General features: G+C 47.7%; 2 protein-coding genes across 7 annotated transcripts in view; one reads left to right on the top strand and one right to left on the bottom strand.

Annotated features, from left to right (window-relative positions):
• Positions 1-24,713, top strand: part of BAZ2A (bromodomain adjacent to zinc finger domain 2A) — a 35,112-nt gene extending 10,399 nt beyond the window's left edge. Inside the window, exons 3-30 of one of the 6 annotated variants that reach the window (XM_040232965.1) lie at positions 5,268-5,405; positions 7,009-7,602; positions 8,470-8,655; positions 9,135-9,353; positions 9,793-10,239; positions 10,384-10,444; positions 11,705-11,813; positions 11,984-12,085; positions 12,251-12,461; positions 14,028-14,128; positions 14,404-14,469; positions 14,650-14,883; positions 15,019-15,273; positions 16,220-16,434; positions 16,726-16,800; positions 16,994-17,174; positions 17,277-17,336; positions 17,534-17,678; positions 18,206-18,858; positions 19,020-19,242; positions 19,347-19,502; positions 19,615-19,766; positions 19,951-20,240; positions 20,336-20,468; positions 20,574-20,720; positions 21,343-21,569; positions 21,684-21,827; positions 21,915-24,713. In XM_040232965.1, the coding sequence (XP_040088899.1) occupies positions 5,270-5,405; positions 7,009-7,602; positions 8,470-8,655; positions 9,135-9,353; positions 9,793-10,239; positions 10,384-10,444; positions 11,705-11,813; positions 11,984-12,085; positions 12,251-12,461; positions 14,028-14,128; positions 14,404-14,469; positions 14,650-14,883; positions 15,019-15,273; positions 16,220-16,434; positions 16,726-16,800; positions 16,994-17,174; positions 17,277-17,336; positions 17,534-17,678; positions 18,206-18,858; positions 19,020-19,242; positions 19,347-19,502; positions 19,615-19,766; positions 19,951-20,240; positions 20,336-20,468; positions 20,574-20,720; positions 21,343-21,569; positions 21,684-21,827; positions 21,915-22,080 (5,688 nt within the window). In that variant the 5' untranslated portion in view covers positions 5,268-5,269 and the 3' untranslated portion in view covers positions 22,081-24,713. Of the gene's footprint in view, positions 1-5,267; positions 5,406-7,008; positions 8,656-9,134; positions 9,354-9,792; positions 10,240-10,383; positions 10,445-11,704; positions 11,814-11,983; positions 12,086-12,250; positions 12,462-14,027; positions 14,129-14,403; positions 14,470-14,649; positions 14,884-15,018; positions 15,274-16,219; positions 16,435-16,725; positions 16,801-16,993; positions 17,175-17,276; positions 17,337-17,533; positions 17,679-18,205; positions 18,859-19,019; positions 19,243-19,346; positions 19,503-19,614; positions 19,767-19,950; positions 20,241-20,335; positions 20,469-20,573; positions 20,721-21,342; positions 21,570-21,683; positions 21,828-21,914 lie in introns of those variants that run through there. The other 5 variants (XM_040232967.1, XM_040232968.1, XM_040232966.1 and 2 more) reach the window with 5 other exon arrangements.
• RBMS2 (RNA binding motif single stranded interacting protein 2) overlaps positions 24,428-25,033 on the bottom strand; it is a 62,736-nt gene continuing 62,130 nt past the window's right edge. Inside the window, exon 14 of the mRNA XM_040232978.1 lies at positions 24,428-24,958. The gene's annotated coding sequence lies outside the window, so the exon portion shown is untranslated. The remainder of the gene's footprint in view (positions 24,959-25,033) is intronic.

The following is a 25,033-nucleotide window of genomic DNA, read 5'->3' as shown; positions in this document are numbered from 1 at the left end:
AAATCTCTGTGGAATGTTAGCATTCTGTATGGGAAGAAGGAAGCAAGAAGCTGCAGGCATTGCTCAGGGGTCCAGCTGGATGGTGTCGATGATGTGTCTTGTTTGCGGGTAGGTAGCCTCAGGGGTCTGAGTGTTGGTGTTGGTCAGGGCACCTGCAACAGTGTTGAAGTTTGCAATGTTTCAGTACTTTGTGCATTGTCAGCCTTTTTCTGTTAAAGCCGTGTCACAGGTCCACAGAGTAGTACCTCTTCAGAGAAAGAGCAGGCTGTTTGGCCATGTGGCAAGAGCTTTACTGCCTCAAGCTTAAGGGGCAGTGTCCCTCCCTTAACTCTTATAAATGAAACTTAAAGGCTCTTAAGAGATCCATTTACATACTACTGGGACTGGGCTGGGTGCTGGCCTGATTGTACTTCCTGGTCAGGAGAGATGTCTACTATTCTGGGGGTTGGGCACTAACTGATTTCCTTTTTTCATTTGGCCATAATCCTGTTAGTTTAGAGGGAGACACTCTCCTTTGCTTTACTGTTCTCATTAGCTCTAGATGGGAAGACATGATTTACCTTCAGGCCTTATCGTGAAAATCATCTTGGGTAGAAAGGTTAAAATAAAATATCTCTGATTTTATTGTTGAGAGGAGCTGCCCACATTTTCTTTGCATTCCTGTACTGTGATGCCATATTTAAGTGACATCTGAAATTAAAAGGTGCTTGCTCCTTGGAAGAAAAGCTATGACAAACCTAGACAGCATATTAAAAAGCAGAGACATCACTTTGCTGACACACAGGTCCATATAGTCAAAGCTCTGGTTTTTCCAGTAGTCGTGTACGGATGTGAGAGTTGGACTGTAAAGAAGGCCGAGCAGCGAAGAATTGATGCTTTTGAATTGTGGTACTGGAGAAGACTCTTAAGAGTCCTTTGGATAGCACAGAGATCAAACCAGTCAATCCTAAAGAAAATCAACCCTGAATATTCATTGGAAGGACTGATGCTGAGGGTGAAGCTCCAAAACTTTGGCCACCTGATGCAAAGAGCCAACTCATTGGAAAGACCCTGATGCTGGGAAAGATTGAAGGCAGAAGGAGAAGCAGGTGACAGAGGATGAGATGGTTGGATGGCATCACCGACTCAATGGACATGAATTTGAACAAACTCTGGGAGATAGTGAAGGACAGGGAAGCCTGCCATGCTGCAGTCCATGGGGTTGCAAAGAGTTGGACACGATTGCACGACTGAACATATACAGTGAGTCTGGCTGGGAGGATCATTCCTGCTTTTGTAGTATCTCTCATAGTAGTAAAATAGTAATGGTTTTAAAGTAACTTGTCAAGGTCACACAGCTAGTGGTAGTAGAGCTGGAATTAGTACCCAGAGCCCACTGTTGTTCCACTGATCTCACGGCACAGCACAGAGTATTTTATGTTTCTAGGAAGCTTCTTATAAATGAAGTGACTGTGGTACTGGTGACCCCTCAGTAGAGGCTACTGGGAAACAGATCTCAGGCACTAGATAACTTCTCATCCCTTTTACTTATCTGATTTCTGTAAGGCATCCATTTATGCTGTTGCTGCTGCTGCTGCTGCTAAGTCGCTTCTGTCGTGTCCAACCTTGTGCGACCTCATAGATGGCAGCCCACTAGGCTCCTCTGTCCCTGGGATTCTCCAGGCAAGGACACTGGAGTGGGTTCCCATTTCCTTCTCCAGTGCATGCATGCATGCTAAGTCACTGCAGTCCTGTCTGACTCTGTGCAACCCTATGGACAGCAGCCCACCAGGCTCCTTTGTCCACAGGATTCTCTAGGGAAGAATACTGGAGTGGGTTGGCATTTCTTTCTTCCCGTTCATGCTTATTAGTATATAATTGGTGAGACAGGAAATGGTATACTGTCCCAGACTAGCAGAGATGAAAAAGCCACTAGTTTCCTCATGGATTCAAACAGAAAAAGGACAACTAACTATGGCCTGTCATTGAGTGGGAGAATATAGTCCAGCGGATATAGGAGAGAAGATGTGTGTCTCACACACCCCAGCAGATATGTGGCTGTGGAGAAGTGGAGATCAGATGAGACTGGCTCTCATCTAATTATCAAGCATAGCATTTCTAGACTTGTGTAATGAATTACTGAATATCCTCTCTGTGATGTAAGTTTGCTTATAGCTTTGCTTAGTATTATTTTGGCTGTACTGCCTGGCTTGAGGGATCTTAGTTCCCCGACCAGGGATTGAACCCAGGCCCCAGTAGTGAAAGTGCCGAGTCCTAACCAGTAGACCACCAGGGAATTCCCTATGATGTACGCTTTCCCAGGTGGCTCAGAACCTGCCTGCCAGTGCAGGAGATGTGGGTTTGATCCCTGGGAAAATCCCTGGAGAAGGAAATGATAATCTAGTCCAGTATTTCTGCCTGGGAAATCCCCTGAACAGAGGCGCCTGGTGCGCTGTAGTCTATGGGATCGACAATCCATGGGGTCCGAAAGAGTTGGACATGACTTAGTGACTGAGCACGCATGCAACCTAGGGGATAGAGGATGAACTTTTCTTCCTTAATGTCTTTCATTTCGGAAGGATCACTATTCACAATGCTTATTTATCAGACCGTTAGTGCTGAGGAGTGGCCTTTAACTATAGGGAAATCTTCTGTAGAGACCCAGTTTCTTCATTGATGCCTAGCAAGTTTGGATCTGCTGCTTATTTTAGAATGAAGATAGGAAATCCTGTATGGAAAATAAGTTTATCCTAAAAACTTTTCCTCCCTTAAATTGACCAAATACAGAGTGGCTTTTATTTTTCAAATTCTAGTTAAAATTGATGAAGGTGGAGACAATTACGGTATTAAGCATGGAAAACCTTATAGCTATCATACCATAGGCTATACTGGGTTTTTGTTTCATGCTCAGGTTCTTAGGTTCACTTAATGGTGGCCAGTTTGCATTATCTAGCATGTTCAAGAATATGATTCTTACAAACCTTGGGCAGTGGTCTTATATATTCTTAACTAATTTATTCATTGTTTATAAAGCTTTACTTCTAGTTATTTTATTTTATTTTTTTAAGAAGTTACTAAAAAAAAAAAAAAAACCACCTCACCTAGGGGACTTCCTCTGTGCTCCCAGATTTGATCCCTAATCAGGGAACTAGATCCCACATGCACAACTGAATAAAAACAAAACAAAAAATGTAACCTAGGACTTCCCAGGTGGTGCAGTGGATAAGATTCTGTCTGCCAGTGCAGAGGACATGGGTTCAATCCTGGTCCAGGAAGATTCCACATGCTGCAGAGCAACTAAGCCCGAATGCCACAATTACTGAAATCTGCATACTCTAGGGCCTGCAACAAAGAGTAGCCCCCACTCTCTGCAACTAGGGAAAGCCTTCTCGCACCAACGAAGACCCAGCACAGCCATAAATAAATAAAATTATATATTAAAAAAAACCCACATAACCTAGGTCTGCTTATTATTTCATCTTGGGAGCTTGATAAATCTTTCTATCTGAATTCTTCTGTCCTTCTTCAAAATGTAGTAACCAGAGGAGTTGCTTTTTCTGTATCACAACAGATCATGTCTCTCACATGTCCAATTAGTATATGCTAAGAATCTGATTGATGTGTCAGACTTTGCCAATAATCCTAGCTTCTGTTTCCTTTCTTTTTCTCTTTGCTCTATCAAAGGTAAATTTATTCTTTAAAAAAAAATTTTTTTTTTTTTAAATTTTTATAAAGATTTATTTATTTTTGGCTACACTGGGTCTTAGCTGCCACACACTGACTTTGTTCAGTTGCAGCAAGCGGGGCTAGTCGTTGTAGTGTGTGGGCTTCTCACTGTGGTGGCTGCTCTTGTGGAGCACAGACTCTGGGGCGGTCACGCTCAGTAGTTGTGGGGCACGGGCCAAGTTGCTCCACTGCATGTGGGTTCTTCCTAGACCAGGGACCAAACCAATGTCCCCTGCATTGGCAGGCAGATCCTTAACCACTAGGCCACCAGGGAAGCTCCTCAAAATACTTTTATTTATTTATTTATTTTTGGCTGTGCTGGGTCTTTGTTGCTGCGAGGGCTTTTCTGTAGTTTTGTACAGAGGGGGCTACTCTAGTTGCAGTGTGCGGGCTTCTCATTTTGGTGCACAGGCTCTAGGGTTCGTGGGTTTCAGTAATTTTGGCTCCCTGGCTCCAGAGCACAGGCTCAATAGTTGTGGCGCATGAGCTTAGTTGCTGTGTGGCATGTGAGTTCTTCCTGGACCAGGGATCGAACCCATCTCTCCTACAGTGACAGGTGGGTTCTTTACCACTGAGCCACCAGGGAAGCGCCAAAGATAAATTTATTCTGATCATCATTCCTACTAGTATATCACCTCATATTCAGTAGAGGGTAAAGAACTTTTTAACCATATTTCTCCCCAATGAGCCACTGCATTTTACAGTTTAAGTACCTAGCAGTTCTCTCAGTGACCCTTTACATTTAAGCCACAAAACCAAAACATAGGGAAGTAGTCATAACAAAATACTGTTCTTTAGGGCACTCTTATTTAATCAGTTTTCCAGCTCTGACACTTTTCAGAGCTATGTTCTTGAGAGCGTAGGATTTCCCATGAAAAAGGAGTAGAAGTGTTACTTGATGATTTGAGTTTTGCCATTATGATCAGCTTTCCTGAAATGTGTGCTTTTCAAATTCCTTTACTCAGGTAACAATACTGTCTTCTGATGTCCGAGGCTATAGATAGGATAACATGAAAATTAACTCAACTATAATAATAAAACATTATATGTATTAAATATACTTTTTCTGCCAACATGTCCATGCTTTTCTGTCAAAAGATGGCTTTGGGAACCTTCTGTAGACCCTGAGAATGGGACTCTGACCTTAACTGAGAGGGAGAAAAAAGGATGGAGAATGTTGAATATTACGATTGAGGGCTAATATCTAACACAGAGGGCTAACCTGGGCTGGGAGTTAAAAGGGTGGAGCTTATACTGGGGAAAGACTCCTCCAGGCAGCTCTTTTGGTTTTTCTCCCTAACTCTTTGTATCCCTACAAGGCTGATATTTAAAAAAAACACTTTCTATAGGGTTATTGCCCAGATTAGGAGTATATTTCCTCTTCCTCTTCTCTTTTTCCTCAAACCCCTTTCTCCCCACCACTCTGCCCTGTCCAGTACTTACATAGGAGAAGGGTAAGTAAAGTAGCTGGAAGGGTGGGGGCATTCCTTTTAGAATATTTCAGGTGACATAACCTTGTTTAACCGCCAGTATTTTTTTCCCCTTTCTCTCCCCTCCTACAGAAATGGAGGCAAACGACCATTTTAACTTTACTGGCCTTCCCCCTGCACCTGCTGCCTCAGGACTGAAACCCTCTCCCTCCTCAGGGGAGGGGCTCTACACTAACGGGTCTCCCATGAACTTCCCCCAGCAAGGGAAAAGTGAGTGTGAGAGCCATGTGGCCTGGGAGGGAGTGGGCTTCATTTCTTTAGAGTAGATTGATGGGATCAGTGGGCTCGCCTCTGGGTTGGCTATTTCACAACAGCTCTCTTTTATGTCAGGTGGGAAGGGAGGAAATGAATCCTCAGAACTCCAGCTGCTGGAGAGAAATCAAGCTTCTTAGAGCAAGTTCTAGGGGGTTTTAGAAGAAACACTGTTAGTTTTAAGGTTGGAAGAGATTAGAAAAATATACTGGCCTTTTCATATTAGCTTGTTCTTCTGTTAGCCCTGTTCCCTGGCTACTGCCCCAAAGTGGTGAGGTGGCTACTGCTTCTGATAACCAGGTTGCACTCGTGAGAAAGAGATAAAAGGCCAGTCCTCTGAGAAACTGTTTTTAGAGGTTGGAGTAGCCACCCCAGGACTGGAGGTAGAGGGGTTGGGTGAGGATTGGGATTTGTCTGCCTTTTACTTTGTGCAGCGGAGAAGAGGGCAGATGCTTGAGTGCCTGTGCCACTTCCTGTCCTTGTGGATAGAAGAGAGGGACAGTGAGAGTTTTAAGTTTACCTACTTCCCCAGAGAGAAACATCTGTAATTCCAGACGGAAGTGCTGCTGCCAGGATCAGGTCTTTCCCTGGATTTGGCTTATCAGTTGCTCTCTGCAGTGGCTCTGCCAAGTACCTCTCTATTCTTGCCTTGGTTTCAGTCAGGTACTTTATGCTTAGAAGCAGGGGGAGCTCAAATGCTTCCCTCCTTCCTTGCAGCAGAAAAATACTGCCCCAGGCTTATGCTTAACCACCACTCCCTCCTGACTTCAAGAGGGTTGCAGATAGATAGAAACTCCCTCACACCCCCACCTCCCCTGAAGCTTCCTTAGTATTTTGGTTTCTTTTATTTGATTGCCCTCCAGTCCAGAGGCTGCCATGGGTGTTAAAGGTGAAGTCTGCAGTACTGGTCATGCAGAGATTCCCCTCGGTGCCTATTACCCTGTGGGGTACAGTGCCTGTGGGGAAGGGCCAAGTCCAGTCTCTTCTGAGCTGGGATCTTGCTGCTGTGGTGACTGCAGATTCTATTCTTAGCCCAGCACAAAGTGCTGGATCTGCATGTGCCAGTGAGGTGGAGGCTGTCCCTTCTGGTGCCACCGTGGGGCCAAACAGGCACTGGGAAAGGCAGGGGGGCGGGGGAAGGGAAATGGGGAATTCAGTCATGCCACTCCAAGGGAAGAATTCCTCCAGGGAACGAGGGTGGGGAAGAATACAAGTCACTGTAGAGATTCTGCAAACAGTTTCATTTAGAAAAGAAAAAAAAAATTAAAAAGCCCTGAGTGTCAGCAGCAGCCATCTCCCTTCTGGTCGTTTCTGTAGTAGGCTGGGAGAGTTCCCCAACCCCCTACTCAGCAGCCTCAGCCGCAGTTGCTAAGCTTAACATCCAGGATCATCTGGGTTTGGTGTTCCCTGGAGACCAAAAAAAAACTGTAAATATAGTAGAGGGGGAATCCCGCACCCCTTCATCTTTACTTTTTCTAGTCAGTGCTATTCCTTTAGTAGAATTGGTATTGTTACTTGCATACATATCTGAAACTGACCCTTTTCCCTCCTTCTCTGCCAGGTTTGAATGGGGATGTGAATGTTAATGGCTTATCTACTGTATCTCACACTACTACTTCAGGGATTTTGAACTCTGCTTCCCACTCCTCCAGCACCTCACACCTCCATCACCCCAACGTGGCCTACGACTGTCTCTGGAACTACTCACAGTACCCATCTGCCAATCCTGGCAACAACCTCAAGGACCCACCCCTTCTCTCCCAGTTCTCGGGGGGACAGTACCCACTCAACGGCATCCTTGGGGGCAGCCGGCAACCTTCATCCCCAAGTCACAACACTAACCTTCGGTCTGGGAGCCAAGAGTTCTGGGCCAACGGTACCCAGAGTCCCATGGGGCTTAACTTCGATTCACAGGAACTCTATGATTCCTTTCCCGACCAGAATTTTGAGGTGATGCCCAATGGACCCCCTAGTTTTTTCACCTCCCCACAGACTTCTCCTATGTTGGGGTCCAGCATCCAGACCTTTGCACCCTCCCAGGAGGTGAGGAGTGGTGTCCATCCTGGTGCGGCAGCAGAAAAGGCACTGACTTCCGCTGTGACAGAGAATGGTGCTGGCTTAGTGGGCAGCCTGGAGCTGGAGGAAGAGCAGCCAGGTATACTCATGTGGGCCCATGAGCTGGGTGGGAGAGGGAAAATGGGGCTGTGGGGGGCAGTGGCTTTTTGAGGTGAGGAAAACTTGTCTTTCCAGCTCTCTGCAGTGGAGGCTGATTTGCATGTTGGTGATTAGCAGAGCCAAGTGGCTGGTGTTTTTGTGGCAGCAGCACCAGCTCGAGAGTGGGAGTGCAAATTATTTCAAGCTCATGCAGAGCTGCTGGCCTGGAGAGGGCAGGTGGGCGAGCCCGAAACAGCCCCAACAGACACCCTGCATCAATAAAGGCTTCTTCTAAGATATAGGAAGGGGTTGGAGCATCAGCAAGAGGCAAAGAGGCCAATTTGATTTGACTGTGGCAGAGCCAGACTAGCTGCTAAAGTGGGCTGAGCCCTAAGTAGTGATTGGCACACGAAGGAGGGAAGGAACAGGCAGAGCATGCCATTGCTTGTCTACTCAGTCTCCTTTCTTTTTTGTTGTTCTTAGCATTGGTACATGTGCAGTCTCTCTCATCTTTTCCCTCAGAATATAATTTGCTATGATTCCAAGTACAAGGGATGACCACCCTGTAAAGTCATAGGATGTTTTCTCTAACACCTGTTCCCACTGGATGGGGGAAAATAGCTGAAAACACGATGGGTTCTTGTCTCAGACCCTACTCTTCTTTTCCCTTTTTATCTGCTGTAAGATCTTACTCACACATCTTTGTTTAATCAAAGTTCTTGATATTTTCGGTACCCAACATAGAACTGGCACCCATAAATGTTGAAAGAATGATCATCCGTCCCTCTAGCAAAGATTGCCTACTATAGCTGACTGAACCCATTGAAGGCACTGACTTTGACTTTTGCCCTCTCCTGGGGTATCCTAGAACTAAAGATGTGTGGCTACAACGGCTCCGTCCCTTCTGTGGAATCATTACACCAGGAGGTCTCAGTCTTGGTCCCTGATCCCACAGTGAGCTGCTTAGATGATCCTTCACATCTTCCTGATCAACTGGAAGACACTCCAATCCTCAGTGAAGTCTCTCTTGAGCCCTTCAACACTCTGGCACCGGGTAGGCTTGGAGATTGACTCCCTTCAGCATATCCATGCAGAGGGTAACTGACTTATACCACCTAGAAGAGATAGTAAGCCAGGGAAAGTATTTGGGAATTTGGGCCTCTGGGGCCCCCAGATGATCCTGGCGGGTCACAGTTTCATGCCACTGGCTTGACTGCGCCAGTTGCTCTCTGAGCTGAATTGGTTCATTTCCCACATTCTTTCCCAGTGTTCCTTTTGGCCAGGAGCCCTGGATAGGGACTTCTTACAACACAGTTGGGCTATTTGGGTTCTCACTAACTGGAAGGAAAACATTACCTTTTACCACACTGTTTTATGATAGATACTAGAATTTTGTGTTGGTCTGTGGGTTAATAGAACCATTGCCTTTCCTTCCCTAATACTAGAAAGAACCTTCACCCTGTAGGAAGTAGAATTGGATATATTCACACTAATATTTCTTAAATCTCACTTCCTGATTTTCTACCCCTGAAGAGCCAGTGAGTGGAGGACTCTACGGTATAGATGACACGGAGCTGATGGGTGCAGAGGACAAGCTGCCTCTGGAGGACAGCCCTGTGATATCTGCCCTTGATTGCCCTTCCCTCAATAATGCCACTGCCTTCAGTCTCCTGGCAGATGACAGTCAAACTTCAGCCTCTATTTTTGCCAGCCCCACCTCTCCACCTGTCCTTGGGGAGTCTGTTCTGCAAGGTGAGTGAGGAAAGCTAGACCAAGTCCTTGACCTAGGAAAAGGTGAAAGTATAGGCCTTAGGGCTGGGAGATCTATGAGAACACTTTGCTGGGAGCTGAGGGCCATGGGATGGTGTATGGTGAGACTGAAAAAAAGGCATTCTGACTTCTCTGTGCCCAAAGAACTTGTGGGTAAGACTTGGAGTTTGCGGGAGAAAGGAACCAGAGGCCTTTATTGGCTCCAGGTGAAAGGTATTCACACAGGGACAGCAGCAGCAGTTTTGCCCTTTAACCTTCATGAATGATAGGGGAGGACAGCCAGAGGCTATTTCTCTTTTTCCTATCCTAGGGGAAAGCCCTTGAAGTAACCTTGCTTAACTTAGTCCATGTTTGTCTGAGTAGATTCTCTTATTTTATAGGGTCATTTTTCCTTTATCCATCCTGTCCCTTTGGATTCTAGATAATAGCTTTGACCTGAATAATGGTAGTGATGCCGAACAGGAAGAAATGGAGGCTCAGGCTTCAGACTTCCCACCTCTGACCCAGCCAGCCCCTGACCAGTCATCCAGTATTCAGCTACATCCAGCAGCCTCGCCAGCAGTCTCACCAACAGCCTCCTCAGCAATCTCCCTGGCAGTGTCTCCAGCAGCCTCTCCAGAAATTTCCCCAGCCATCTCCCCAGAAGCCTTCCCAGTGGTCTCTCCAGCTTCCTCAGCAGCACTCCCACCAGTCTCCTCAGAAGTCTCCTTGACAGCCTCCCCAGTGACCTCCCCAAAAGCCTCCCCTGCCGCTTCCCCGGCAGCTGTCTTCCCGACAGTCTCCCCAGCAGACAAGGATATCAGCAGCGTCCCTGAAACAACTGCTGGCCTGGAAGACACCACTGCAGGAGTCCCTCCCTCTGGTGGCGGTGAGTCTCTAGACTCTGTTCCACCCGACTGGTTCCAGGGAAACCTGTCTGTCTCCTGTGGCATTTAGCCCCTCCTCACTGACCTGTTGTTTCAGTATTTTGCTTGACCTCTTAACTTGGGTATCCCTATCTTCCTCCCCCCAGGTGATGTCCTGAGGAGACGTATTGCTACCCCAGAAGAAGTTCGTCTTCCCCTCCAACATGGGTAAATGCTCTAATTTATTACATGCATTGACCTTTGACACATTTAATGAATGATTCTAGGAAGGAGGGAAGGGAGCTCTCATCTGAGGTGGGGAGGAATGGACTGGACAAGAATAGGTTAAAGGATAGTTATCTGCAATGATAATGTTTCTGGGCATGAGATTCTTAGGCTTTCTTTTTTCCTTTGTCACCGTCTTCCTTCCCTCACCCATTCTTTCCTCATTTTGTGGCTACTTAGTTTTTTCCTCGAGGGGCTAGTGCTGTTATCTTTTCCAAATTCAGCTGGCGGGTCTGGGATTCAGGTGTCCAGTTGACTTAATTTGTCCTATATGTTTGGAGAAGGAATAGCAGTGAATGGGGAGTGGCTTCATCCCCATGAATCGGGATTTTTTTTTTTAATGCACTCTAAAGGCAGGAACAGTATGTGACCAGAACGAACAAGCCAGCTAACACCAAGGGCTTTGTAGGAATAACTGCCTTCCTGATCTTCCCCACCCCCGCCCCTCTAGGCTACTTGTGGTCACCAAGTCTGAGTTCTGCTTTAAGTTTTGAGAGAAAGATAAGGCTTAGTCTTAGAATAATCTGTTGCTCAGAACACAGAGTTCCTTACTAAACCCTGGCCTCTACGGAGTCATTTCATGGCGTCGGCAGTGAGTTTGTTGTTCTGCTTGCCTCCCTACCCTCTGTCATTTCTGCCTTTATTCTCTTCGGTCTATATTCTCTTTGCTGGAAGCCCAGTAATTTGTCCTGAATGGCATTAGGGAGGGGGTTTCTGACTGCTTCTCTCGCTGACTTTGGAAGTGGGTGGGTGGAGGTCTTTCTGGGTTGTGCAATGTGGTGTGTTGCTTTCTCCTGAGCCACTGAGGGGCTTGAGGCTCAGGCCTGCCTTCTGGCCAAGCTTGTATCTCAGAAAAAGTGAAAGTGAAGTCGCTCACAAAGTGTCTGACTCTTTGCCACCCTATGGACGTAGCCTACCAGGCTCCTCTGTCCATGAGATTTTCCAGGCAAGATTACTGGAGTGGGTTGCCATTTCCTTCTCCAGAGATCTTTCTGACCCAGGGATTAAACCTGGGTCTCTGGCACTGTAGGTAGACGCTTTACCGTCTGAGCCACCAGGGAAGTCTTGTGCCTCTGCATCTACATGCAGTTCTAGTGAGATAGGTGTGGGGAGGGCCATCTGCTTAGTAGGGTTGGCTTCTGGGTGGCTTAAGAGTGGGTAGGGGTGTGACCTGGCGGCAGGGCCCGTGTGCTTCTCTGGCAGATGGCGGAGAGAGGTGCGCATCAAGAAGGGCAGCCACCGATGGCAGGGGGAGACCTGGTATTACGGCCCTTGTGGGAAGAGGATGAAACAGTTCCCGGAAGTGATCAAGGTAATGGAGCTTTTGTGGACTCTTGTAGGAAAGCACAGACTCCTTTTTTGGGCCCAGTGGCAACAGGCTGGCATTGTCTGCTCTGGGGCTTGTTCTGCTTGTGTTGTTGCTGGCCAAAGGGCATGGTAGGACTGTAACTTCACTGACGCCACTTTACCTCCTCCTTGTAGTACCTGAGCCGCAACGTGGTACACAACGTCCGTCGGGAGCATTTCAGCTTCAGTCCCCGTATGCCTGTTGGTGATTTCTTTGAAGAGAGAGACACACCAGAGGTGCACACCCAAGGGTTAAATATACTTTTTTAAATATGAGGAGGGGTTGGTGGACAAGCTGCAGCTTCCTCATGGGGTTTGGAGATTTTCAGACATCAGATGGTTCAGAGGTTCTGGTGGTTTGCATGAACTTCAGTTGTAACAATGTCTTCCTTCTTACCTCAGGGCTTGCAGTGGGTACAGCTCTCAGCAGAGGAGATCCCATCCAGGATTCAGGCAATTACTGGGAAACGGGGCCGACCTCGAAATACTGAGAAGGCCAAGACCAAGGAAGTCCCCAAGGTGAAACGGGGCCGAGGTCGGCCACCCAAGGTCAAAATCACTGAGCTGTTGAATAAGACAGACACCCGCCTCCTAAAGAAACTGGAGGCCCAAGGTACTGTGATGTTTCTTGGGAATTCTGCTCACTCTCTGAGGTATCTGAAATGTTGATGAATTGATTAATGCCTGGGTTTCCCAGGAGTGTGACTGACATCTGGATGGAATGAATCTGAATTACCTTCCCCTCTCTGGAAAGCAGCATCAGGGTCCTAGCACTTTTGTGTTCTTTTTTTTTAACTTTATTTTGCTTTACAATACTGTATTGGTTTTGCCATACATTGACATGAATCAGCCACGGGTGTATGTGAGTTCCCAATCCTGAACCCTCCTCCCACTTCCCACCCCATATCATCTCTCTGGATCATCCCCATGCACCAGCCCCAAGCATCCTGTATCCTGTATCGAACATAGACTGGCAATTCGTTTCTTACACGATAGTATACATGTTTCATTGCTATTCTCCCAAATCATCCCACCCTCTCCCTCTCCCTCAGAGTCCAAAAGTCCGTTCTATACATCTGTGTCTCTCTCTTTTTTTTTTTTTTAAACAACCAGTTCCTTTCTTGAGTTTCTCTTTAGTGGAGCCTTGTGCCGGGAGGTGGGGGTGGTATCCCAGAAATAATTATGAGAGGAGAGTGCTTTCATGTCCTTTCTTACCATCTTTTAGCTTCTTACTTATCTTACTGGTCTTGCTTGTCTTGTGTAAACACTCATTTGCCACCATCATAGAGGTTCAGAATTCACATCTGAATCCAAAAGATAATTGGTACTGTTTTAGTGGGGTGGATAGGTAGGAAATGTCTATAATTTTTCAGTAAATATTGCACTTACCCTTATATAGTATGAAGAATGTGAAAGAATTTGGAATCAGGTATCTCTTATTCAGAATTCCAGCTCTGCCAGATTCTGACTGTATGACCTGGAGCAAGTAAAGCCTCATAGTGGTTCATCTGCAGATAGTATCTAAACTTAGAGGGTTGCTGCACGGATGTAGTAGTGGTGGATGCCAGAATAGGATAGGTACTATCATATCAAAAACATCAGTTCTAAAACACTGTTGTCTGCAGAATCACATCTCAATATCATCTTCCAAAGGAGAAGAAATTCAGGTATTTTAATGGAGCAAGACATAGGAGCTGAACATAGGCAATAACTATGTCAGATTTGATAGTGTTCTACTAAAGTGTCCATTATCTGGGCCCTTCCTTTCTGGCACATTCTTTCTTAATTGGTGCTTCCAACTCAGGACCACCTGCTTTCTCTGGCAGTTTTTCTGCTTCCTTTCTTAGTTCTAAAATCAACCTGTCAGGCAGCCTGGGAGAGGGACAGTCTCTAAGGCTACTCTGCTGTTCTGGCCTCCAGGACCCTTTCTAAAGCAGTCTAAGTTCCAGAGGCTGGTGCTTCTGGGCACGAGATGCCATTTGTGTTACCTCCATAGGAGGTTCCTCTCGTACATTTTTTTCTCCCAGCATTTTATGTATACTTTAAAAAAAAAAAAAACAGGCATCTGGTTTCTTCATGGAGCTGTTTGGAGGCCACCTTTGTGATAGGCATGTGCTGGTCTGGATGCTAGAGATGGGTCTGCCTGCCTCGCTCTTCATTTTTCTTTTTGCTCTCACAGAAACACTGAATGAGGAGGATAAAGCAAAGATGTGTAAAATCAAGAAGAAGATAAAGCAGAAGGTGCAGCGGGGAGAGTGTCAGACTACTAACCAAGGGCAGGTGAGGGACATCAGCAAGATTCCACAGTAGGTTAACTTCTCCTACAGCTGCTCTGTCTTCTTTTCCATCTCCCACGCCTGCCACCTGCCATTTAGAGAATTTGGCTTGTTCAAAAATAATGTGGGCATCTCCAGGGTGAAAGAATTGATCCATTGCCAACCCCTCATCCCATGTCTCAGCTCTTCTCCCCAGCATCCTTGTTTGTTTTTGAATCCTAGCCCAAGCAGTGATGCTTTCAGAGTTTGAGGAGAAATGACTTCCTTTATGGTTTACAGGCCAAAAACAAGAGGAAACAAGAGACCAAGAGCTTAAAGCAGAAGGAAGCCAAGAAGAAATCCAAGGTAGGTGCATATATGCACAGGCGTAACTTTGAAGTCACCAAACTGATTTTGCAGGATATGTGAGTTGGTTATGTGTTATAGTCATGTTTCTGGGTGTAAGGTGGGGAGGAGGGGACCAGGGAAGGGTGGTGATGTCAATCTTCACGGCACTCTTGATTCCTCTCTCCCTTGGGTGGGTAGGCTGAGAAGGAGAAGGTAAAAACAAAGCAGGAAAAACTGAAGGAAAAAGTCAAGAGGGAGAAGAAGGAGAAGGTAAAAGTGAAGGAAAAGGAGGAAGTGGCCAAGACCAAGCCAACGGGTAAAGCAGATAAAGTGCTGGCCACACAGAGGCGCTTGGAGGAGCGGCAGAGGCAGCAGATGATCTTGGAGGAGATGAAGAAGCCCACAGAGGACATGTGTCTGACTGACCACCAGGTAGTGAGGGGAGAAGAGCAGGTCCTGGAGGGGCCACCCATGAAGACACTTCTGTTACAGGAGGAACCTCCTAGATATCCAGACTGTTGCCTTCCCGTGTGTTTGACAGAACACCTACCACTTTTATCCCTACAGCCGCTGCCTGACTTCTCACGCATCCCTGGTCTGATCCTGCCTAGTGGGGCCTTCTCAGACTGCTTGACCATTGTGGAGTTCCTGCACAGCTTCGGCAAGGTGCTGGGCTTTGACCCTGCCAAAGATGTCCCTAGTCTGGGGGTCCTGCAGGAGGGGCTCCTGTGTCAAGGCGACAGCTTGGGCGAGGTGCAGGATCTCCTGGTGCGACTCCTGAAAGCGGCCCTCTGTGACCCTGGCCTGCCCTCCTATTGTCAGGTGAGGGCCTTTCCTGGGCTCAGGGGCTTGGGGTCTGTGCTTTTCTCAGCTTTGCTTTCTCTTTTGAGTTGAACACATGAAAGCCCCTTCCAAAGTGATCAGGACAAGTCAAGGGAGATATACAAATGGTCCCCAAATAAGCATGGTTTGACTTACAATTTTTCGACTTTACAGTGGTTCAAGAGTGATAGGTCTTCAGTAGAGGTACTTAAGGTTTTGATTTTGATCTTTTCCTGGACTGGAGAAATGCAATAGTACACTCTCATGGTGCTGGGCAGCGAGTCAGCCGTGTATGTCACTTTTGCAGCCACTCTGTTCCTCACTTTCAATACAGTATGCAGTAGATTGTGTGAGATATTCAGCATTTTATTATTATTAAGTGGATTTGTGTTAAATGATTTTGCCTTCCTCTAGGCTAATTTAAATGTTCTGGGCATGTTTAAAGTAGGGTTGGCTAAGCTGTCATGTTCTGTAGATTAGGTGTTATTAAATGCATTTTCAACTTACAATATTTTCAGTTTATGATGGATTTTTTGGGACATGATCCCATCATAAATTGAGGAAGATAGGCATACTACATGCTATCCCTTGTAATTTACTGCCTTTTTTCTTAGGTTACTTCTCATTGCTTTATGATTTTAGGTCCTGATTCTCCATTACTCTCTTCAGGGACAAGTGGAGGAAGATCTGCAGTTTCTTCCTATTTTTGTTTTCTTCTATTTTTTATTTTTCTTTCTGACCTCCCTCTGCTTATTTTATTCATTTTCCTTTAATATACTTCTTTTCTTTTGTACCTGTCCTTTTTCTTCTCTCATCTTACCCTAGCAACTTTCCTTCTTAACTTTTTCTATCTTAACCCCACAGTTCTCTCCTATTTTCCTATTCCAGATTGACTTGAATTGCTCCTCTTTCTCTCTTAACTCCTATTATGTTCTTCTCCAAACAGTCCTTAAAGATCTTGGGGGAGAAGGTGTCCGAGATCCCACTAACAAGAGACAATGTGTCTGAGATCCTGCGCTGCTTCCTCATGGCATATGGAGTGGAGCCAGCCCTCTGTGACAGCCTGCGCACCCAGCCTTTTCAGGCCCAGCCACCCCAACAGAAGGCTGCTGTTCTGGCCTTCCTTGTGCATGAGCTCAATGGCTCCACCCTCATCATCAAGTGAGGGGCTGGGCGGGGGATGGTTATTATGTGCCTTGGTCAGACTGGGATAGGGGAGGGGTTTAGCCATCTAGAAATCCTGGGTGATTTGTGTCTACCGCCATGCTCTGGGCATGCTCGTATGACCTGGGACTGAATCTAATTTTCCTTCCCGGGCAAGCCCAAGCCTTACTCTGCCATTCATCCAGTCTAGGTTCTAGGATGAAACTCCTTTTACCCTTGAACTTCCTTTCTTTTGTGTGTGTGTGTTGCCACTTCTCCCTCAAAATACTGTTCCCTGTTTCCCTGCAGTGAGATTGACAAGACTCTAGAGAGTATGTCCAGCTACAGGAAAAACAAGTGGATTGTTGAAGGCCGGCTGCGGAGGTAAGGACAGGACAGAGGAGAGAAGGGGGCAGGGTGAAGCACGCCCAGGGCTTGTGTTTGGAACTTGGTGTCCTTAGCCCCTCTCCTGGGGTTGAGACCGGTCCAGGGCCCGGGACGGCTTAGATTCAAGGTGTTCCTTTTGTGGCGGTATCATGTTCCTCACCACAGTTTCCCTTAAACTGTGTGTGTCAAGATTGAAAACTGCTCTGGCCAAGCGAACGGGGCGACCTGAGGTAGAACTGCAGGGGCCAGAGGAAGGCCTGGGGCGGAGGCGCAGTTCTCGGATCATGGAGGAGACCAGTGGCATGGAAGAGGAGGAAGAGGAGGAGACTGCAGCTGCTGTCCATGGCCGTAGGGGTCGAAGGGATGGAGAGGTACTAGCCCAGACCAAGGAAAGTGGGAGGTGGAAAGCATTCTTTCTTTCTCTTGAATCTGATGATTCCCTTTTTCTCGGTGTCTACTTGTTTCTTCTCCAGGTTGATATCACAGCATCTAGCATCCCAGAGCTAGAGCGCCAAATAGAAAAACTGAGCAAGGTATTGTGCTTCCAGCCTCCCGGGAGCTGGAGATAGGGACTGGGTGGGAATTGGTTACCTTATGAGTTGGGCCTAGATGGTATCAATTTTATAGGGAAGCTGAGAGCCATGCCCTTCTCCCATATACTGGACGAAGTCATCACTGTCACCCTGGAAGTGTGTTTTTCATTCATCTTCCTTTTCCACTGCCTACCCAGCGTCAGCTCTTCTTTCGAAAAAAGCTGCTTCACTCATCCCAGATGCTTCGAGCAGTCTCCTTGGGTCAGGACCGCTACAGACGCCGCTACTGGGTGTTGCCCTACTTGACTGGTATCTTTGTGGAAGGAACAGAGGGAAGCTTAGGTAGGTGTGTTGTAGGACCCTGGTTTGAGTCCCAGCTCACAAAAGTTAAGCAATTCCTTTTCCTCTACCTAGCATCTTGGGCTTTTTTGATTGTATGACAATCAGTTTAGCATACTGTGGTTAGGAGCACAGGCTCTGGAGTAAGACTGCCTACCTTCTGCTCTGCCATTTACCAGCGATATGCTTCAGTTTTCATTTGCGAGATGGAATTAATAATAAAATGTATATGTCATAGGGCTATTGAGGGGATTAAAGTAACTTAATAGAATAATAATTTAGAATAATGTGTAACATAGCTGGTTCTCAATAAATGTTAGCTTATGTTTATGCTGATGATAATTACTTGGGAACATAGTTTTTCTTTTGCAGATACTATGCTGGTTGCCATATAAGCATTTTCCAGTGCAGTCTCAAAAAGTGGGGGATTAAGTCCAAGAGAAAAAGAAAGTATATGTCCTGTGTTTGTACACCCTCTTTCTTTCCCATTATATATCAGTGTGTCTTATGCTCTTCCCTTTGCTTTACAGTTCCTGAGGATGTGATAAAACAGGAAACTGACTCCTTAAAAGTGGCAACCCATTCAACAACCAGCCCAGCCTCCTTCTCTCTGAAGAGGGAGTTAGCTGGCTCCAGCACCTCTGCCAGTTCTCCTGCCCGGGCCCGAGGCCGACCTCGGAAAACTAAGCCTGGCTCTGTGCAACCTAGGCACTTGAAATCTCATTCCAAGGGTCAAGGTTCAGAAGAGCCTCAGACCCAGCTTCAGCCTGAGACTCAGTCCCATCCTCAGCTTCAGGCTCATGCCCAGCCCCAGCTTCAGTCCCATCCTCACACTCATAATGGGTTCCTGGAGCCAGAAGGCTCCCCACTGTCTCTGGGTCAGAGCCAGCATGACCTCAGCCAGTCAGCCTTCCTGTCTTGGCTGAGCCAGACTCAGAACCATGGCTCCCTGCTGAGCAGCTCAGTCCTCACGCCTGATAGCAGTCCCGGAAAACTGGACCCAGCCCCATCACATGCCCCGGAGGAGCCAGAACCTGACGAGACAGAAGCCAGCCCTGATTCTCAAGCTCCCTGGTTTAATTTCTCAGCCCAGATGCCCTGCAATGCTGCCCCTACACCACCCCCTGCAGTTTCTGAGGACCAGCCCACTCTTTCCCCTCAGCTACCTGCTTCTTCCAAGCCAGTAAGTAGCCAGAAATAGTGCTATGCACTTACATTCATCTGGCCATAGGCTAGGTTGCCTGGCTGTGGGCTGTTGCCATGGTTGGGGGGAAGGGATGAGGCCACTGGAGTCCTGTCAGCATGAAAACAGCCCCATCATCTTATGTTTCATCTCATTCATAGGTGAGTAGAGCCAGCGCTGCCAACTCCTATTCTCCAGGGCCATTCTCTTCCACTCCTTTGCTGGGCATGGCTCATAAAAGGCGAGCAGGAGATCCTGGAGAAACACCACAGAGCCCCACAGGGCAAGGACAGCCAAAACGGAGAGGGAGACCTCCCAGTAAGTTCTTCAAACAGATGGAGCAGCGTTACCTGACCCAGCTGACAGCCCAGCCTGTCCCCCCTGGTGAGTGACCTTGGGATGGGATCGGATGAGTATAGGTAGGAGTGGCATCAGATATGGACCACGTAGTTCCCACTGCCCATGTTACACAGATAAACTGTTCACAGAGATGCGCTCTGGCTGGTGGTGGATCCGAGATCCTGAGACATTGGATGCCACGCTCAAGGCCCTGCACCCCCGAGGCATCCGAGAGAAAGCACTTCACAAACACCTAAACAAGCACAGGGACTTCTTACAGGAAGTCTGCCTACGGCCCTCAACAGGTAAAATAAATACTTAACCAACCTGAGCTGAGGAGCCCAGGTCAATTTTGAGCTGCTGCTGTGGATCGTGAACAGCCTGATGGGCTTTTTCCTCTGCCTTCTGTCTTCTCAGACCCCATCTTTGAGCCCAGTCAGCTACCTGCCTTTGAAGAAGGGATCGTGAGCTGGACCCCCAAAGAGAAGACATATGAGACAGACCTGGCTGTCCTTCAGTGGGTGGAGGAGCTGGAACAGCGGGTGATCCTGTCTGATCTGCAGATTCGGGTACCCTGGGCTGGCACTGGGTAGGGGGTTGTTGAGGAGAGGGTATTAATCTCTTGTACCCTGTTAGGAAAAACCTAGGGTTCCCATTTTGCAAAGTGACCTCCCATGACCCTACATGGGTCACATCTTTTTCTGTGCTTAATGTCCTTTTATAATGAGTTTTATTTCTCTCTCCCACCTGCAGGGCTGGACATGTCCCAGCCCAGACTCTACTCGTGAAGACTTGGCCTACTGTGAGCACCTAGCTGATTCCCAGGAGGATATCACCTGGCGGGGTCGAGGCAAGGAAGGTCTGGCACCCCAGCGTAAAGCTACCAACCCCCTGGACCTGGCGGTGATGCGGCTCGCTGCCCTGGAGCGGAATGTGGAGCGGCGGTACCTGCGGGAGCCGCTGTGGCCAGCTCATGAGGCTGTGCTGGAGAAGGCCCTGCTCGGCGCGCCCAGTGGTGCCCCACAGTGCGCACCCGCAGAGATGTGAGTGCCCACCCTCCAGTTCTTGGTCTTGGGGAGAAGGAATCAATGTAATAAATCCTACTCCTCATCCCCAAATCACCACTTTCTCCCATCAGATCGTACGAGATCACCCCTCGAGTTCGGGCCTGGCGCCAAACGCTTGAGCGATGCCGGAGCGCAGCCCAAGTCTGCTTGTGCCTGGGCCAACTGGAGAGGTCCATTGCCTGGGAGAAGTCTGTCAATAAAGTGGTGAGAAGCCTGGGGAGCTGAAGAGATGGCAGCTGGGATGGGTGGGGTGAGTGGCAGGCAGAGAGGCTTGAGGGCTCACCCTAACTCCTCACAACCCTGGTCCAGACCTGCCTAGTCTGCCGGAAGGGTGACAATGATGAGTTTCTTCTACTTTGTGATGGGTGTGACCGTGGCTGCCATATTTACTGCCTTCGGCCCAAGATGGAGGCTGTCCCGGAAGGAGACTGGTTCTGTGCTGTCTGTCTGGCCCAGGTATGTCTTCTGCTCTCTCATCCCACTCCCGAGCAAGTCAGGTTTTCTTTCTCATCCCATTTACCACCAGTCTTAAAAACATCATTCTTCCCATGCCTTCCATCTCTCCTGGGAAAAGGTTCCAGATGATGTGCTGGGAGACCTGGGTTCCGGTCCTTTTTTGCACAAGTCACTTAAATTCTACCACTTTACTTGCTTTCCTTGTAAAATGGGAGTGATTATGCTTTCCTTTTTCACATAACCCAAAAGGGTGAGTAATAAATTCACAGACTGACTTATGCATGAAAGTATTTTGAAACCTCAGTCAAACTCAGACAAGTAGTACTGTGCTAAGTCACTTTAGTTGTGTCTGACTCTTTTGCAACCCTGTGGACTATAGCCTGCCAGGCTCCTCTGTCCATGGGATTCTCCAGGCAAGAATACTGGAGTGGGTTGCCATGCCCTCCTCCAGGGCATCTTCCTGACCCAGAGATCAAACCCACGTCTCCTGCATTGGCAGGCGAGTTCTTTACCACTTGTTCCACTGGGAGGCTCCCAGACAAGTAGGGATTGTGATAAAGTAGAGAGCAAGCAGAGTACGTATTTCCAGCTGTGGCTGATCTCACCTTTTTCTTATTCTCAGCAGGTAGAAGGAGAATTGACTCAGAAATCTGGTTTCCCAAAACGAGGCCAGAAGCGGAAAAGCAGTTATGTGCTGACCTTCCCAGAGGGTGACAACCGCCGCCGCCGGCTGCTACCAAGGGGCCGAGAGAGCCCAGCAGTGCCCCGGTACTCAGAGGAAGGGCTGTCCCCCTCGAAGCGGCGGCGTGTCTCCATGCGGAACCATCACAGTGATCTCACGTTCTGCGAGTGAGTTGAGTGAATTCTGGGGACAACCGGCTCTACGTTTTCCAGAGTAGAGAGCTAGGAGGGGTCCGTGGTTTGCTTCCTGATAGTGTATCATCACTGTCTGTTTCATAATAGGATTATCTTGATGGAGATGGAGTCCCATGATGCAGCTTGGCCTTTCCTGGAGCCTGTGAACCCACGATTGGTGAGTGGGTACCGGCGGATCATCAAAAACCCTATGGATTTTTCCACCATGCGGGAGCGACTGCTCCGGGGAGGGTAAGTAGACATCATTGACTCTCTTGGCTCTTCTGTTATTGCCATGCTGGTACCCCGGCTGACAGCTCTGTCTCCACCCCTGCCCAGGTATACCAGCTCAGAGGAGTTTGCGGCTGATGCACTCCTGGTCTTTGACAATTGCCAGACTTTCAATGAAGATGACTCTGAAGTGGGCAAGGCTGGACACATCATGCGCCGCTTCTTTGAGAGCCGCTGGGAGGAGTTTTATCAGGGAAAACAGGCCAATCTGTGAGGCATGGGAGCTGGGGAGTCACCTTGTGGCACTGCTCCCTGCTCTCCACACAAACCCTGCCATTCTCACCTGCTGATGCTGCCCTGGGTCCATACTCAAGTCAGAGGGAGAACCCTGATTTTTGACCTTGCCCTTGGCAGCACCCTACGTCTTCTTATCCTTACACCCTTTCTCCCTTTCCTCCTCTTGTTCCTCAGATAAGAGGGGCAGAGATGAGGTCCTTCTGGACTGAAAGCCAAAAAAGAAAAAATAATTTTTCCTGTTTTATTTCCTAATTAAATAGGAGGAGGAAAGAAGCCCCTACTTCCTCCTCCCAGCTTCCTCACCTTCCTTGTACGTGCCCCAGCATTCTGGGGCTATTTAACAATAGCAATAGTTCTAGTGAATGTGTGAAACCGAGAAACACTCTGTACTGTGTGTGGACCCGCAGTGACGGCCAGTAAAGTGGACTTAACTCCCAAGTGTGTCGAGCCGGACACCGGGCCCTGAACATGCTGCTTCCATGTTCAGTCCCTCCCCTGCTTCTCACTTTCTCTCTCTCTCTCTCCCCTCTCCCTTTCAGATTTGTCTCTCATCCAATAATGTAAAACTATGTGTACGGGTTCCTCCCTTCTCTTCCCCCAAATCTTTTTTCCCTTCAAAGGAAAAAGAAGTTCAGAGGTCCCTGTCTTTCTCTCTGTCCTCATCTTCCTGCCAATAGCTAGCCCCTCTATAATGTTGGATACTCCTCAAATGCTGAGTTTCTAGCCTTTTCTGAAACTCGGTAAACTGGGGAGAGGGCAGGGAGGCACCCTGGACCCTGGGCCTTCCAGCCTCCTTCCCCACCTCTTACCCAAACCTCCCTCTTGGGAACTCCTCAGGGACAACTACTGCTGAGTTCGGGCACACCCCAAGATGGAGGCCAGGTAGCAATCGACTGGCCTGAGAGAGAGAGAGGTGTGTGTGGGTGTGTGTGTGTGTGTGAGAGAGGATGTGACTGTGCCCCTGTTTTTGGTGGCATCCATTCAGTTCCCCCCCCCCCCAAGTATCTGTTTCCCATTGTTTCAAACCATTGAAACACCTTTCTCATTGTTTTAAACTATCACTTTGTCTTTGGGAAACCACAGGAACAGTTTTTCTGGGTCAAAGCTGTGTCTCTTCCCTCTCTCCCAGTCATTTCTGTTCCAGCCTCTTCAAACTGTGCAATCTTCTAGCAGGAACAGCTTCTCCTTTCAGTAGCTCTGAGTCCTAAGCTTTTGCAGGGAGAGGGGTAGAACTGGACCTTTCCCTAATCCCATGAGCTTCTGTGGGTTTAGTTGTGCTCTCCTTCCCTTATCCACTTTGTATCCTGGGACCCCTTCCCTAGGAGCAGAGACCCCAGAGCACGAGTAAGTAGGGAGGAGAGGCTCTGGGTCCACCACTGCCCTACATGTGACTATGCCCAAGTTCAGCCCCAACATGTGAGAGGAAAGCTGCTAACTCCCAGCTATAGCCATGGGCCCCTGGCCCCCTGCTTTCCTGCTCAGCAGAGCCCCTCCCATCAGAGATTACGGGTACTTGCACTGGGGAGGTGGCTGCTGGCTGGCCCAAGCAGAGAGCTGAGGCATCCAAGAAATGTGCCATTGGTGGGAGAGGGGTGCCGGGTGAGGGGAGCATTCCTGTACTTTTAGCAGCACTGAATAGCCACTGAAGGGGGTGGGGGCAGTGTAGGTCCTGGGGCAACCCCTTTCTTTCTTTATGCCCCTACTCCCCCATAGCCTATTTCTAAAGTCGCCTTTTCTGTCAGATAAACCTCAGAACTTTTAATTTTATTTGAGATTTTTTTTTTTTGCTTTTAAATAAGAGGTGGATTGAAGAATATTTGAATTGACTTTATATTATGCATAAATATTTATATTTTATCTAAATAACTGCTCTGTAACAAACTTTGTGTTAGTCAAGCATTTGGAACTGTTATAGTTGGGGGCTCTTCTTTTTCCCCACGGCAGTTTTCCCCAGTATAAAATGGTCTAGATTAATTTTACTGTTGGAGGTTAGATGGACGGGGGAGTGAAGTTTCAATTGTTCCTGCTATGTGTTCCTCTCCCAGCTCCATCTCTTTCCCTAGGGACCAGGCACTCTGAAGGTGGGGTGGAGTCCTAGCCTCAGTTTGGAGTGGGGGTTGATGGGGGGTGGGGACAGGGCATGATCAAAGGGGCCGTTTCTCACTTTTCTTTCCTCATCTTCACTGCCCCTTGAGCTAGGTGGATTTTCTCTTCTTGACGAGAGTATTTGATAGGGAAGGCAAGTTTTAAAAGTAAATAAAACCCACCCCTGCCCCTCTGTTTCCCTTCTCCCATCAGTCTGGTAACAGGAAGAAACCACACCATCAACACCAACAAATTTCCACGTTCCTTTTACAACAAAAGGGACTTGACTTTTTATATAACCAAATGTGGTGTTTTAGTGACTTTTTGATAATGTACAGTTTTTTGTGAATTTAAATTTATTTCTTTCTATATTTTTAGGACCAATCTCATTTTTAATAAGGTAAAAAAAGGAAAAAAAAGTCTAGAGATAAAAAAAAAAACTCCTGTTTTTGCCATGTGATGTTCCACAAGTGCAGCTGTAGAAAAGTGCTTGTCAGTTGAATAAAAACCACATTTGATAGAGACTCAAAAGACTCCGTGTATTTATCTTCCTTCAACATAGGTTCTTGTAATTGCCTAAAGGGGAGAACTGGGTGGTGTCAGGGTGAGTATATGACTGGTTTGATGGGGAAGACAGCAGGCAAGAGAGCAGTGTGCCCCTGTGTCAACAGTTCTCTCTAAACCTCCAGGCTTGGTCCTTCCTTTTCCAGGAGGCGTCCAAGGCAGAATTTCTGTTTCTGTGAATGGAACAGGTGCTTCTGGCCGAGGTGCTGTAACAAAGGATTGAAGTGTGCCGAGTTCCTACATTGTGGGGCATGGCCTTGGCTTTCTAAGGCTGCCACCTC

The sequence above is a fragment of the Oryx dammah genome, unplaced genomic scaffold, assembly GCF_014754425.2.
Source record: "Oryx dammah isolate SB20612 unplaced genomic scaffold, SCBI_Odam_1.1 HiC_scaffold_29, whole genome shotgun sequence".
In the NCBI taxonomy this organism is placed as follows: Eukaryota; Metazoa; Chordata; class Mammalia; order Artiodactyla; family Bovidae; genus Oryx; species Oryx dammah.
The sequence above is the reverse complement of the archived record's forward strand: the minus strand, read 5'-3'. Positions and strand labels throughout refer to the sequence as shown.